Source organism: Ursus americanus, chromosome 4 (assembly GCF_024610735.1).
Source record: "Ursus americanus isolate L20-20 chromosome 4, mUrsAme1.1.p, whole genome shotgun sequence".
NCBI classification, from domain to species: domain Eukaryota; kingdom Metazoa; phylum Chordata; class Mammalia; order Carnivora; family Ursidae; genus Ursus; species Ursus americanus.
The window spans coordinates 29900102-29914589 of record NC_142130.1 but is presented as its reverse complement, the minus strand read 5'-3'; the positions used below and the strand labels follow the sequence as shown (position 1 = coordinate 29914589).

Below are 14488 nucleotides of genomic sequence, written 5' to 3'. Positions count from 1 at the left end.
CGGCAACGGTGCCTCAGTTTCTCCATCAAATGTAGCACAGAAACATCTAGAACAAAGTGTTTCTGAGATCCGATCAAGTGTTTCTGAGACATCTATGACCCCTTCTAGCCTGTTGTGCCTTTCTGTGCTTGTTCCTGGGGAGTGGGGCAGGGCAGGAAAAGGGGAGTAAGGGAGAGAAGACAGCAGTGGGGGCCTCTAGGGAGAGGTCAGCCCAAAGTGCCATGGCATCTTTGAGCAGTTTTGCTCTCTGTGTGTGTAAAGAACATGCTTAATTTGGGCAAGGGCTGGCGGAGGCCAGGCCACCCCCCTGCACGTATGGCTTTGAAGGATTTCACGTGAATTTGAAAAAAACAAGTTGCCTTTTTAATTTAGGCAATTACTTTTATAACCTGCATGTTTCCTTTCAATAATCAAACCTGACAGCTAGTTTGTCAGCACTGAGTGGTAGGTCATGAACTTGAGTTGGCCTGATTTGTAGGAGGAAAGAAATTCCTCTTCATTAGAGAGGCAGGTCTGGCTCCTGCCATGGGCTCGTGCTGCAGTCTTTGATCCTTGATTTTCCCATCTGTAAACCAAGTTCAAAAACACCTGCTGAATCTCCGGGGGAGAGAGTGCTTCACAGGGACACAAAGTCACAATTGCCCTTTTCAGACACCTGCTTCGGGAACCCACTCATGGCTCCCGTGTTCTGTCCATACCCACCTACACCCCTGTCTGTCACCACAGGCTTCTCTATCTGAGATGTGCAAAGAAATCCGGACGGGACCAGTCAGCGCTGTGTGCTGCCTGCTGCCTCCTGACCAGCCTGTGTGACACCATCGGGGCCATTCTGGCCAGACAGCTCACTATCCAGGTGAGTCGGGCCCACAGGTGGCAGTGGCTTCTGTCTTGTTCCTTCACCGTCGAGGTGCGGGTTCGCCTCTCGCCTGTGCCCTTGTCGGTCCTTCTGCCCCGCCCCTGCTCCTGCCCTGATAGCCGCATGACTCCCTGCTCATCTCCTTCGAGGCTTTGCCCAGAGATCAGCTGCATGGTGAGGCCTCCCCTGAGCACCCGTGTGAACCTATGCTCTACGTCCATCGTAGGGGCTGCAGACCTTTCCCATAGCTGAGCCCCTGATACCCCATCTATTTTCCTTACTTCTTATGCTTGTTGCTTAGGGTATGTTAACTCCTGCTAGAGGGCCAGCTCCCCAGGGGCGGGAATTTGTATTCACTACCTTATCCCCATCACTTCAAACAGCAGGAAATAGTGATGGTTGTGGTGATTGGTTTTAGAGCCTGGAGCCCAGCCCCGGCTCCCCAGGGCTGGCTGAATGCTTTCCCAAGTGGTAATGCAGGCTTTGGGGCAAGTGAGAAACAGTGTCAGGCTTTCCCAAGGTGTAGGCCCTCAATCCTGTGTAGAAGGGGCCTACCCCAAGGGCATATGCCCCGCAGGGGCACCTCATGGGGCTGGTGCCCATCCAGGTGGACACGACAGAAGGCAGCCTAGTGGCTGTGACACACACCGGGAGAATTCTAGACCCTGCTTTGAATAGTATTGTCTCACAGACAACCCACCTTTCATTTTGGGTGCCCATTCTCATTAGCTGGTGGAATACAGTGTTATCCCAGTAATCATAGCTCATGTTTATCAAATACCTCACTATGGGGCCGCCTGGGGGGCTCAGCCTGTTAAGCGTCTGCCTTCTGCTCCGGTCATGGTCTCGGTCCTAGGATCAAGCCCCAAGTCTGGCTCCCTGCGCAGTGGGGAGTCTGCTTCTCACTCGTGTTCTCTCTCTCTCAAATAACTAAAATCTTTAAAAATAAATAAGTACTTCAGTATGTTCTTGGCACTGAGGGCTTGTCTCATATGAATTCATTTAATCCTCGAATTATCTTATGACCTAGGCTCTCTTCTTATCCCTGTTTTATACATGTGGACACTCAGGCCTAGAGGTTGAATAAATTTTATAAGGTCCAGTAAGCAACAGTGCCAGGATTCAAACTCCAGAGTCTGCTTTTTTTTTTTCTTTAGGATTTTATTTTTTTTTTGAGACAGAGTGTGTGCATGAGCTGGGGGTGGGGGTGGGGGACAGGGTAAAGGGAGAGGAAGAGGGAAAGAATCCCAAGCAGACTCCACACTGAGCATGGAGCCCCACTTGGGACTTGATCTCAGGACCCTGAGTTCAGGACCTGAGCTGAAATCAAGAGTCAGACACTTAACCGACTGGCCTGGTAGCTGGTGCATCGGTAGGTAGGAGCTTGTCCGTTCCGCCAGGTGCCGGTCTAAGTACTTTCCATGTTCGTGCCACCTGCTTAGCATTGAGGGAGGCACTGTTGCTATCCCTGTTTCACAGAGGAGGAAACTGAGGCCCAGAGGAGGTCAGTGGTTGGACCAAAGTCACACAGCAGAGGCTGACCCAGTACTGGGAGGAGTGTGGAGTGGGAAGTGGAGGGCTGGCTCTGCTGATGGGCCTCTGCCTAAGGGATCGGTCATTCAACGCCCTGCCTCCTCGTCAGTCAAAGGGAGTTGATAACCCCCCTCTCCTGGGGGCGGTAGGTGACTTCGCTGGGAGCACATAGCGGGAGAGGAGACCCAGGATGAGAGGGGCTGTGGTCACCGGAGAACGTTCCGACACCAAGACTCTATCTCCTTTGCTCCCAGGTTTTCACAGGTGCCTACCTAGCAGTCGTTGACTTGGTGAACTTTGTCTTCATCCTCTTCCCCATCTGCGGCTGCCAACTGAAGGCTCATTTGGGTGAGTGTGTGGTCCTCTGTTCCTGTGCGCGTTCGTCCAGTCTCATCCGCGCGCTCAGTGCCGGCTCCCTGTGCCTGAGCCGGGCCCCTGGCGGGTGCAAAGGAATGAGCTCCCTGACCCCGGCCAGAGAAGAGAGGCAGGGCCCTAAAGAGTCCTGGGTGCTACTAGTGAGATGGCACACGCACACCGTGCTCAGCCAGAGGGAAGGCGGGGCCTGCAGGTGTCAGGGAAGGATGGATGGGACCCTGGAATGCGGACCGCAGGGAAGGGTTCTCCAGGTGAACCGATCAGGATGAGCAAAGGCCAGGAGGTTGGGTGGTACATGGCTGTGGGGAGGAACAGTGATATCTCAGTGTGCAAGTCTAGGATGGACAAACAAACCCCGTAACTTCCGGAAATGGATGCCAGGAATGGGCCTGGGCCACCTCAGGCAGAGCGGGGACTGGAAGTCACTGAGCTGGGTTGGGTCACCCTGCCTCTGTGGGACTGGGCCTTCCTGAGAAGGGGCAGCAGCGTGCCCGGACCCATGTCCAAAAAGAGAGTGCTTGCGTCTGTGGGGTAAGGTAAGACGTGCCCCGCTGCTCAGCACCGCCCAGAGGAGACATGTTCTTACTAGAATTTTCGGAGGACTAGCTGTCTTCTATTTCAAAGAGACTTCCAAGACCGTGCTCCTTTCTGGCTCACAGTTTCGGGCCCCGGCGGAAACACATTGGTGTGTTCCCCCAGGCCGGGCCGGCTCCGCTCTGTGCTGGGCTCTGCGGAGACTACGAAGCTGCAGGCGTGGTGCCTGCCCTCGGGGGCTCAGTCTCACAGAGGCAACTCTGTGCACAGATACCCGTGAAACATAAAACGCTCTGAGAAGGCCGAGGAAGGAGAAGAGCACCGGTCGGGAGGGTGGATGGATGGGGTGGTGGGGAGGAAGGACTTCTGCAAAGAGGAGGCACAGCCATGGGGCCTTGACGGGTGGGGAGGACCTGGCCTGTAGCAGAGCTTGGGAAGCCGTTCTGGCATCAGGGCCGGGTCGACAGCTGGTTTTTGCATGTCGCTCTCCATCGAGTTCTAGATCCCAGGAGCCTGTGGCATTTTGCTGTGTGTTGCAGGTCGGGGCTCCCGGAAGAGGAAGAGGAGGCGGCGGCTCAGGGCCAGTGTATTTGCTCTGGCCCTGCCGCTGAGCCTGGGGCCAGGCTGGGCTCTCTGGGCCGCCGTCCCCAGGGCTTCGGGCCCCATCCGAGGGCCCCAGCGGAGGCTGCTGGAAAGCCTGCTGCAGGTGAGGCTGAGCCCAGGAGGGCGTGGGGGTGTGCGTGTCCCTTCCCTCCTCATGGTCCCAGCAAGTGCCCTGGGTAGGGGTAGGGTTGGGGCTTGCCGTTGTTGGGAGGAAACTACTAACATTGGAAAGGCTGGGTGTGGGATGTGTGGGCTGTCCCCTCAGGGCGCTGAGTGTGTCACCTCTTCCCGCAGGACAACACTGAGATCCTCGGCTACCTGCTGGGTGGCATCGCTGCCTTTGGCTCCTGGGCTTCCCGGATCCCCCCGCTCTCCAGAATCGTGAGGCTGGGTCGGGGCTGGGACTGTGGGTCCCCGTGGCGGGTCTTAGGGCCCCTGGGAGCACCCTCCAAGCTCCAGGTCCTGGGGCGGAGTGTTGTGTCACGTGTATATCACGCATGTAGGGGTGTGTGTGTGCATTTGCGCATGTGCAAGCGCTGGGCAGCCCACCCTGGGGAGCGTGTGAGGCCTTCTAGAGCCCCTCACGGGACAGCCCATTGTGTTCTCTCCATAGCAGAGAAAAGCAGGCTCGCACGTAGAAGCACTGGGGTTCAGTCAATGAGCGTGCCGTTAGGAAATGAGAAGGTTTCAGAGGAGAGCGTCACGTGGCTGCCGGGCTTCTCACCGCAGAAATTTCCAGGCATCTAGGCTCAGGGAAGCCCCGTGTTGGCCGGTGCGGTAGGGGACGCAGCCACGACTTGAGATGCTGTGCTTGCCCTTGGGAAGCTCAGAGTCTCATGGAAAGACACGGAAATGCAAAGCAGGATATTTTAATGCTCCAAGAATCAGATGTTTGGGGTTTCAGAAGAGGGAGAGAAAGCTCCCACACTAGTCAAATGAGTGAGGGTGCAAATGTCACCCTGCCAGGTGGGGGGTGCCAGGGATGCCTCAGGCTGACTCCAAAGGGAAGGTGAGGCTGGGGGAGGCAGAGGTGAGGGAACACGGGAGCCTGCAGGAAAAGCCATCGAGGCAGGAGAGCCCCTGCGTGCCGCCTCCAGATCAAGGAAGGGGAGCATGGGGAGCCCCTGGGACGCGGGGCTCGAAGGCCTTCAGAGGGGCTGGTGCAGTGCCTGGCTGTGTTAGTTCCCTGGGGCTGCCGTACAAAAGGATCATAAACTTGGGACAATAGAAACGTCTTGTCTCAAGGTACCAGAGGCCGGCAGACCAGTACCAAGGTGTTAGCGGGGCCATGCTCCCTCTGAGGGCACTAGGCCAGGAGCTCTTCCAGGCCCCTTTCCAAGTTTCTGGAAGCTCCTTGGCTGATAGCTAAGTAACTCCAGGGTTCACACGGTGTTCTTTCTCCCTGTGTGTGTCCTCACGCGGCCTTCCCTCTGTACGTGACCGTGCCTAACTTTCCCCTTTGTAAAGACACGGTCATGTTGGGTGAGGGTCCACCCTGATGACCTCATCTTAACGTGGTCATCTGCAAGGACCCTGTTTCCGGAGAAGGCCACGTTCACAGGCTCTGAACCCCTAACACCACGCACCTAACATCGCCCCACAACTGTGTCCTTCCTTCTGCTTCCTTTTATTCACAACATTTGTCACAGCCTGAAATTAGCTCCTGTGGTTATCAACCAAGTTGCTGGTCCCCGGTGAACATCAGCACCCTGAGAGCAGTGGTCTTGTCTGTTTTATTCCATCTGTGTTCCAGGGGCTTGGAGTCCGCCTGTGGTAGGGTGCCAGCAGACACTTTTTAATGATCGACCTAATCTGGTCTGGGAAAAAGGAAGCTCATGGACGCAGGAATTAGAAGGGCTTTCTCGGGGCAAAAAGAGCAGCCCTGTTCTCTGTGATCTTGGGGAAGAGAACCAAAACCAAGACTGGAAAGAGGTTATGGGGAGGGGGGCACACCCCATTTATAGGTTAGTTGCTTTGCGTAGTTTCTGGAACGTTGAAAGCAATCAGTATTGTTATTCTTATTTTAGGAGGTAGTGGGCTCCCCATCACTAAAGGCATTCAAGCCTGATGGCACCTGGGCACGCAGAATAGAATTAGATCGTATTAGGGATTAGGTTGGGCAATCTCTGAGCCTCTGTCTCTGAGCCCAGAGCTAGGATCCCCTTACTGGGGGAGAAACTCAGCAGGGTTTGGGGTGTTCTGGGAAGCATCGCCAGCATGGCCTTGAACCCTAGAACCCCCAGAAGCTGCTTCTAATTTACCCCTGGTGAGGGCACTGAGAAGCAGAACAGTTGAGTGGCTTTGGTGGACGAAGTCCCCGTTCTGACCAGTACAGCCTATGCTGGCAGCACTGGGACCTGTCACCGTTGCAGGAGCTGAGGCACGGCCTGCTTCCAGCCCCCAGCGCAGATTTGCCAGGCAGCCACTGGGCTGGACATCCCACCTGGGTTCTCTGTGACCAGCCAGACGAAGCCTGTGTGTGCCGGCCCTGCCGTATCTCGAGTCACCAAGCCAACCCCAGCCTACGGCAGTTGCTCAGCACCTACAGTGTGTCTGGCGTGCAGGCAAATAGAGCCCCATAGGCCCTAGTGCCGAGCAGGAAGGGAGATTGAGTTTTGAAGTCAGTGGGTTGGCACGTGAGTGACAGCAGAGGGCTCCCCCAGCTTGAGCTCATCAAGAGCAGCGACAGGTGCAAAGTCAAGAGGCAGAGGGCAGGTCCCAGCCCTGGCCCTGCAAGTCACCTCCCCTCTCGGGCCGTCAGTGTCCGTGGTAAATGGGGCTGGGCAGGCTTGGGGGGTCCCCGAGGCTTTCTCGTCACAGCAGTGCTGACTGGGACAGAGCTGCTTCCCGGGCTGAGTCAGGTGCGGCCGGCAGGTCAGGGGCCACCCTTCCCAGCCTGGGCGCTGCCTGTCTCTATGAACAGTCTTCAGGGCATGGCCAGAACAAAACAGGGAGCCCCAGGAACCAAACTTGAAGAAATGCAGAGGGAAATGAGACACTCGCAAAGAATCTTTGTGAGAGTTAGAATAAAAATGCGGAAAATCAGCCAAACCTTGCTTCCTCCTCTGAATTTCTTTCATTCTCTAGCCAAGGCCTGTATATCTCTAAATTCAGTTATTTAAAAAGTAAAATGAATTATATATTATTTATATTTATATAAATTTAAATATACCATGTGATTAGATATCATTGAAAATATATAGTATTTGTGTATATACATATAAATGTATATATAACGTGACTTCATTCCTATAAAGGATACGTAACATGTAAATATTGAATATGGGTTTTTTGGCTTTTGTATTGTTTTGGTTTTGGTTTTTTAACCAATATTTTTTTTTAATGATTTTTTATTATATTATGTTAGTCACCATACAGTACATCCCCGGTTTCTGATATAAAGCTCAATGATTCATTAGTTGTGTATAACACCCAGTGCACCATGCAATACGTGCCCTCCTTACTACCCATCACCGGTCTATCCCAATCCTCCACCCCCCTCCCCTCTGAGGCCCTCAGTTTGTTTCTCATAGTCCATAGTCTCTCATGTTGTCATTACTCATTCTCCAAAAATATCCCCTGACTTCAAAACTTCCAGAATGTTGTCTCTCATGTCCCTGACCTTTCCCCACTGGCCAGATTCAGCATTGGTGGTCCCAGGAAGAAAAGTCAGTCTTTGGCTGTTCATAATTCGTCCTAATTCCCTCCCTTCTCCCAGCTGACATTCATGCGCCCCTACCCAGTGCCAGGTCTCAGGGATGCTGAGATGGTGAGGACGCCAGCCCTACGCTCAGGAGCCGTCTGTCTGTTGGGATGTGTCTTGTGTCATGGGGCCTGGAAGTGGGAGTGACTCGCCCCTGTTAGGGTGGGAGTGGTATGGGAGGCTTCTCAGAGTTGAGTTTAAGCCAGGTTCTGAGGCATGAATAGGAGTTCACCAGGCAAAGGAAGCAGCTTGAGCAAAAGCCGGAAGGAAGCCTAATAGAAACAGCACTTTTGAGGACTGGCCATGGGCAGCGGATTTGCCCTCCAGCCTGCATGCCACCAAGGGCCTAGGTCTTAGAATCCGGCTCTGAGGAAGCTGGGGGGTGGCAGTGCTTCTCCCTGCCCAGCTCCCTCCTCTCTCTCTGTTCAGTGCCAGGGTAAGGCGTTTCCCTCCATCCACCTGTGGACCCGGCTCCTGTCGGCCCTGGCTGGCCTCCTCTATGCCTCGGCCATTGTGGCCCATGACCGGCGGCCTGAGTACTTGCTCCGGGCCACGCCCTGGTTCCTGACCTCCCTCGGCCGAGCTGCGCTGGACCTCTCTGTATCCACCTGGGGCCTAGGGGGCTTGACCGCTTGTGTCTCCTCTCCTCCCTGCCCCTGCGGTGTCCTCCTTCCCTCTTGCTAGCTGGAGCTCTCTCCCAGGCGCCAGAGACGGGGTTTGAGGCCTGGGGCAGACAGGTGCAATTGCAGTTACTTGCAGTTTTGTATTTCGTTTCCTTTATGTATATCTACAGGAAGGCATGATCTCTTGGCTGGAGCTCTGTGGAGCAGCAGGGGGGAAGGATGCCAGTTCCTGGCCCTGGGAGCAGAAGACCTGGGCGCCAGTCTCACTGCTGCTCCTCCCCTGGGCCGGTCCCCACCCTCCCGGGAACCTGTGTTCCTCATCTTTGCCCTGCCTTTCTCACAAGGCTAGGAACGAGCTTTGAGCTTTGTGAGCGATGCGCCACGCAGGGGTAAGCATCCCCGCGGAGATGGGGAAGCAGAGCTGGGGGGGCCTGGGCTGGGAACAGAGATAAAAGCTGACAAGGGCTGCTCTTTGTCAGTGACCGCTGAGCACCTTTTTGGTTCCCCAGGGCGTGTTGCCTGATGCACAGACAGCCCAGCAACCTTGACAAGAGAGCCTCAAGGGCAAGCTAAGCTCACACGGGGGGCGCATAGACGGGTGGACAGTGGGTAATTTGTGTATGAAAAATCTGTGGATTTATCAAACATAGTTCAGAAATGGTTAAAAACGGTTGTTCTCTCATGAGCTGTGTTAGTTTTCTAGGGCCGCCATATTAAGTTATCAGAAGTTGGCTTGAGACAGCAGAAATGTATTCTCACAGTTCCACAGGCTGTAAGTCTGAAGTCCACGCAGGGCCACACTCTCCTGAAGAAACTTCCCTTGCCTCTTCTGGCTTCTCATCGCCCTGGTGCTCCTTGGCAGTGGTAGCCTAGTTTTATTTCCTGCCTTAGTCTTCACAAAACCTCTTCCCTTCGTGTATCTCTGCGTGTCCTCTTCTCTTACAAGGATTATGGGATTAAGGGTCCATCCTAATCCACTATGACCTCATCTTAACTGTGTCTGTAAAGACCCTTTAAAGAAAAAGAAAAGATTTTATTTTTAGGTTATCTCTACACCCGGCGCGGGCCTCGAACTCACAATCCCCAGATCAAGAGTCGCTCGCTCCACTAACTGAGCCAGCGAGGGGCTCCAAGACCCCATTTTAAAATAAAGTCACTTTCTGAATTTGCAGATAGATATGAATTGGGGTGGGGCGGGGGGGGGGGACGCTATTCTGTTCTGTCCCTGTAAGCGAAGCCCTTCAAGGAAGATGTTTTTCAAAATGCTATTGTTTAACAAATATTTACTAAGTATTTACTAAATTGTTAGAGGCAGGATCTTGCTGGTGCTGGGCCCTTGCGTGAGAAATGTCGAGGAAGTCAGACCCAATTCCATTCTTAAACGAGCTCATGTCTGTTCTGGGGCCGCCCCGGGCAGGATCGCCCCGGGAGGGAGAGAGCCCAGGCAGCGGGGCCCTCGGGGTGCAGAGCTCAAGGTAGCCCTGGGTGGCTGGAATGCTCTGCTTCCTTGGACCTTAACTCTCCCTCTCAGATCATATTCCTCTCCTGGGCGATGAAGAGCAAGATGAGACGGGCCTTGGGATTTGCCCCCGAAGCCAGGGAGAGCCCCGACACCCAAGCCCTCTTGACCTGCGCGGACAAAGAGGAAGAAAGCCAGGAGGCAAGGTCTCGCCGGCTGGAAAACTGCGGGTCCCCCAGGGGGCTGCATGCGGGACCCTGGGGGTCCCTCGAACTAGGACAGTTGCTCACTTTAAAAAACTGTTTATGGAAAAAAGAAGCTACTGGTTTTGCCCAACACTAAGGGTACCCTGAATAAATAGGACCCTCCGCTTTTCCAATTATGACGCACTTTTAAGGTTTTTTGATCATTTAATAAACTTTAATGTATTTTTAGCAACATAGATGGAATACTCAATGTCCGTGTATGCTCTTTAGCAGTTTTCTTCCTCATATATGTACGTTCCCGTGTTACATAAAGTAACAGGTTCACTAACACAGCCTTTTTCCGTTGATGCGGCTAAAAGCTGATCTTTCAAGGTGCTGTTGACGGTAGCGCCCACCATTTACAATTACGTCACACCAAGCCCCGCGATTGTCTCCTTCTGCTGATTCGAGAAGGTGACCTCCGTGAGGAAGTAGCGCTTCTTCCAACTGAGGCAGTTTGTCTTTGTCAAAAGTCCTTGGTTCCAGTACCTGAGAAATGACTTCATTATACAACCATGCTTATCAGGGCTGGAATAAAGCAGCTCCCTCTTTTCTAAGATCATTTCTTGAGGAGAAAAATCTCACCTATTGCCTGGGCTCCTCACTATCCTCGTTTTTCTCTCAGAGACTGTAAATGAGACTCTCTGTGAGCGAACTGGTCCACGCCTTCGAACGTTCTAGGTTTAACAATGGAATCTGACCGAATTAATGAAACAGAAGGTCGTGGTGGGCATGGCCAAGGGAGAGGGGGTTTTTGCAAGGGCTTGGACCAGAGCTCCACATTCCCACCAAGGCTCTAATGGGGGGTTATTTTCATTCCATTCTAGAAACTAAGGAAATTACATCCCCAAAGGGAGCAAAAGTGTTTCAAGAGAGCCCTGTGTGTCTTGGTGTTCTGAAGGGAGGAAGTAGAGCCTTGGCGATGTCTTCTGTAGTCTGTAGTTCTTTATTTTTTTTTTTTAAGATTTTGTTGATTTGAGAGAGTGAGTGGGGGGGGATGATCAGAGGGAGAAGCAGACTCCCCACTGAGCAGGGAGCCTGATACAGGGCTCGATCCCAGGACCCCGGATCATGACCCGAGCCCAAGGGAGACGCTTCACCGACGGAGCCACCAGGCGCCCCTCTTCTGTAGTTCTTTACAGTGCTGGTTCTCAAGGCGTGGTCGCTGGACCAGCATCGCCCACGAACTTGTTGGAGATGTAATTCTAGGGCTCCACCAGCTCTACCAACTCTGAAGCTGAGGGTGTTTTCATAAGTCCATTGAGTGCTTCTGATGCACACTAATGGCTGAGAACCACTGGTTTACAAAAGCGTTTATTTAGTGCCTACTGCAGTGGTTCCTAGACTTTGCCACGCTTTAGAATCATCTGGGGAGGCGGGGGACTCTGAAACTTCAGGTCGCATCCCTACCAATGAATCAGAATGTCTGCTGGGGGAGGGCAGAGCTAAACATCAGGGTTTTTTTTTTTTTTAAGATGCCCAGGTGACTCCACTGTGCAGCCACGTTTGGGAACCACTGACAAAGAGATAAGACAGGCGCCTGGGTGGCTCAGTCGGTTAAGCATCTGCCTTTGGCTCAGGTGGATCCCGGCGGGGTCCTGGGACCGAGCCCCAGGTCGGGCTCCCTGCTCAGCGGGGAGTCTGCTTCTCCCTCTGACCCTCTCCCCTGTCATGCTCTCTCTCTCCCTCACTCTCTCTCTCTCAAACAAATAAAATCTTAAAAAAAAAGAGAAAGAGAGAGATAAGATAACATCTTATAGGAAGGAGAAAGTGAAATGTGCCATGAAAGAACAGAAAAAAATATTTTAAGGATTCTTTTGAAGAAAATGGGACCGTGTTTTGGGAAAATGTCTCCTGACTAAGAATTCTGTTTTTGTCTCCCCATCTCCACTTGAAAGAATTCAGATTGGGTGCCTCTCACCACACTACCACCCTGCAAATCACTCAGGACAATGGCTGCCATCAGTCGCTACTTGGAGCTGACCATCGAGCCCGTGCAGCAGGTAAGTGGCTGTGGGCCACAGCCAAGGGTCCAGAAGGGTGGGAAGTAGTCACAGAAGGCTTCCTGGAGAAGGTGACACTTTTGCTCCCCGATGGCCAGAATGAGGCAAGAAAGCATGTAAAAGGAGGAAGGAGCTCTCCAAGGCCTCAGTGAGGGAAGGGTGGAAGGCTGGAGAGGAGGCAAGGGACAGATCGTCCCACCGTGGAGCCTGTCATCCTGAGGGGCAGGAGTCCAGGAGGCATCAGGACTGGAGACTCAGGGTCAGATGTGCCTTTTAAAGGCATCACTGAGGCAGTGCTGGGCGGCAGACTGGGGGAGAGGAGATAGAAGCAAGGCCATCTGTGAGGGACAGTTGTAAGTCCAGGAGAGAGGTGGTGTGGCCTGCACCATGGCTGGGGCAGGTGGAGAGGCGGAGACTGAGTGGAGGGGTGGCAGGCAGAGCAATGGGGGAGTGAGGGTGGAGGCGGAGGGAGGCTGAGGGCTCCCAGTGACTCCCAAGGTGCTACGCCTGTGCATGGAGGGTCCTCAGGAGGAAGAGGGTTAGAAAAGAGATAGGAAGAGGTGACAAGAAGTCTACCCCCTCATCCCACACCCACTAAGACTTCCTGTGGCGGCTTCCAGCGACCTCCAAGTCTGTAAATCCTGGGTCTGCTCTGTCCTTGTGAGATTCCACACACTTGGCCCCTGGCTGCTTCGCATTTGTGGGGCACGGGCGCTCCCAGCCTCTCTGCCACCTTGTGCAGGCCCCTGATGGCCGGCTGGCCCCCGAGGCCACGGCACCCCAGCTCTGTCCCCTTAGGGCTCCCTTCTCTTGGCGTGCTCGCTCAGGCCCAAGTCCATAGTGCTCAGGGCCAGCTCTTGCTGCTGTCCCTGTGCGTCCCCATGCCTTCCCCTCCCTCCGTTCCAGTCCTGCCAGTGTCACCACAGGGCATCCCACACTTGCCGTGTCCAAACAGAACTTGGGATTGCCATGCCCTCTCCCTCCCCCGTCTCCTTCCCTGCAGTTGGTCAAGCCCCAGATTCTTCTCTCCCCCTTACCGTGTGCCAGCGCCATCCTCTCCAAGTGCGCGAGTCTCCGAAATGCTGCTTTTAACATAGAGCCAGCGGCCTCCTACCTCATTCCCGTCTCTGCTGCTCATCTTGTCCCACCCCCTCCACCTGCAACCAGCGGCCAGGAGGGGCCCTTACATCGTGTTCCTCCTTGGTCTGAAACCCCCTGGCTTCTCATCTCATACCGAAGAAAATCTCAAGTTACACAGACTTTCAAGACCTCGGAGCCCAGCGCTTGCTCCCTCCCCAACTGTCCCCTATCCTCCTCCCTCTTCACTCACTCCCAGCTGCCTGGGATTGCTCTCCATGCCTGTGCCTAGAATGCTCTTCCGCCCGATTGCTTTTATATGGCTGCCTCCTTCCGGTCTTCCGGACTTCAGTTTAAATGTCGCCTTCTCTGGGTGGTTCAGTCAGTTGAGCATCTGCCTTCAGCTCAGCTCATGATCCCAGGGTCCCTGGGTCAAGGCCTCCGAAGCTCCCTGCTCAGCGGGGAGTCTGCTTCTCCCTCTGCCCCTCCTCCTTCTCATGCTCTCTCTCTCTCTCCCCCTCTCTCTCCTTCTCCCAAATAAATAAATAAAATCTTTATAAAAAATAAAATCAATGTCACCATCTCAAAGACCACCCCTGACGACACACTCAAAAGTAGCCCCCACCTCTCTGTCATATTTCTTTATTTTACTGCCTTTTTAAATGCTCTACAAAGCGCTTCTCACTATCTTTTACTTTTGTCTGGGATGTAAACTTTGCCCGCTTCTCTCTTGTCTGACTAGACCCTGGTGCGTGTGCGGCCCTCGGTGAAGGCTGTTCGGATGTTGGGAGCGTGGCGCGGAGCTCCGCGGTAGCAGCCCCCATCCAGCGGCCCGCGGGACGGGCTGGTGCTCAGAGAGGGTCTGGGCCTGAGAGATGGCTTTGACTCTTTGTTGTGGTTCCTTGCAAAGTGGGCACGAGTAACCCCAGGATGTCAGTGGCGTTCAGAGAGACTCAGAGCACGCTTTCACAGTTAAGAGCCCACTTGGGCCAGTAAACCCTTCTTAGGATGGGACTCTGGGGAGAGCACAGGGAGCCCAGCAGCATCTGGCAGCATTTTGCACGAGTCATTTGTAAATCATCGAACTTCTGAAAAATAAGAGTGCAAAACTTGCCTGCACTCTGACCCTTCCAGTACCTGAATCGTGAATGGATTCCTGATGCGAAACAGACTCGTGAAAGAAAAGCGTGTCCCTTCTTCCTTTTCTGCTGAGGCCTCCAGCACATTTTTGAGCAAATAGTCCCATTTGGCTTCTTCCTTCTGTGTCCACCAGAGGGCAGTGGTGTCGCTGAGAAAGCTCCCAGGAGCAAGCTTGCAGCCCTGCCGTCCAGCCCGGCAGGAAGCCCCTTCTGGGGACTCCAGGGCCACCATTCCCACAGTAGTGTGTTTCTTGAGGGCTAACTACTTGCCAGTCTTTGAGGCAGTAATAACAGCCATCGCTGTCATGATGCTTCTTGCACTGGTCACAGTGCTTGGA

The 14488-nt window shown here is 53.8% G+C and overlaps 1 protein-coding gene across 4 annotated transcripts in view; it reads left to right on the top strand.

Annotated features, from left to right (window-relative positions):
* The window catches only part of TMEM44 (transmembrane protein 44), a 34809-nt gene that overhangs the window by 2078 nt on the left and 18243 nt on the right, over window positions 1-14488 (top strand). For all 4 annotated transcript variants that reach the window (XR_015724171.1, XM_087861521.1, XM_087861522.1 and 1 more), the window contains exons 2-8: window positions 727-853; window positions 2644-2737; window positions 3838-4004; window positions 4196-4282; window positions 8034-8204; window positions 9759-9887; window positions 11830-11934. Coding sequence is in view for 3 of the 4 variants with exons in the window: in XM_087861521.1 (XP_087717647.1) it covers window positions 727-853; window positions 2644-2737; window positions 3838-4004; window positions 4196-4282; window positions 8034-8204; window positions 9759-9887; window positions 11830-11934 (880 nt within the window). In the remaining variant the exon portion in view is untranslated. The remainder of the gene's footprint in view (window positions 1-726; window positions 854-2643; window positions 2738-3837; window positions 4005-4195; window positions 4283-8033; window positions 8205-9758; window positions 9888-11829; window positions 11935-14488) is intronic.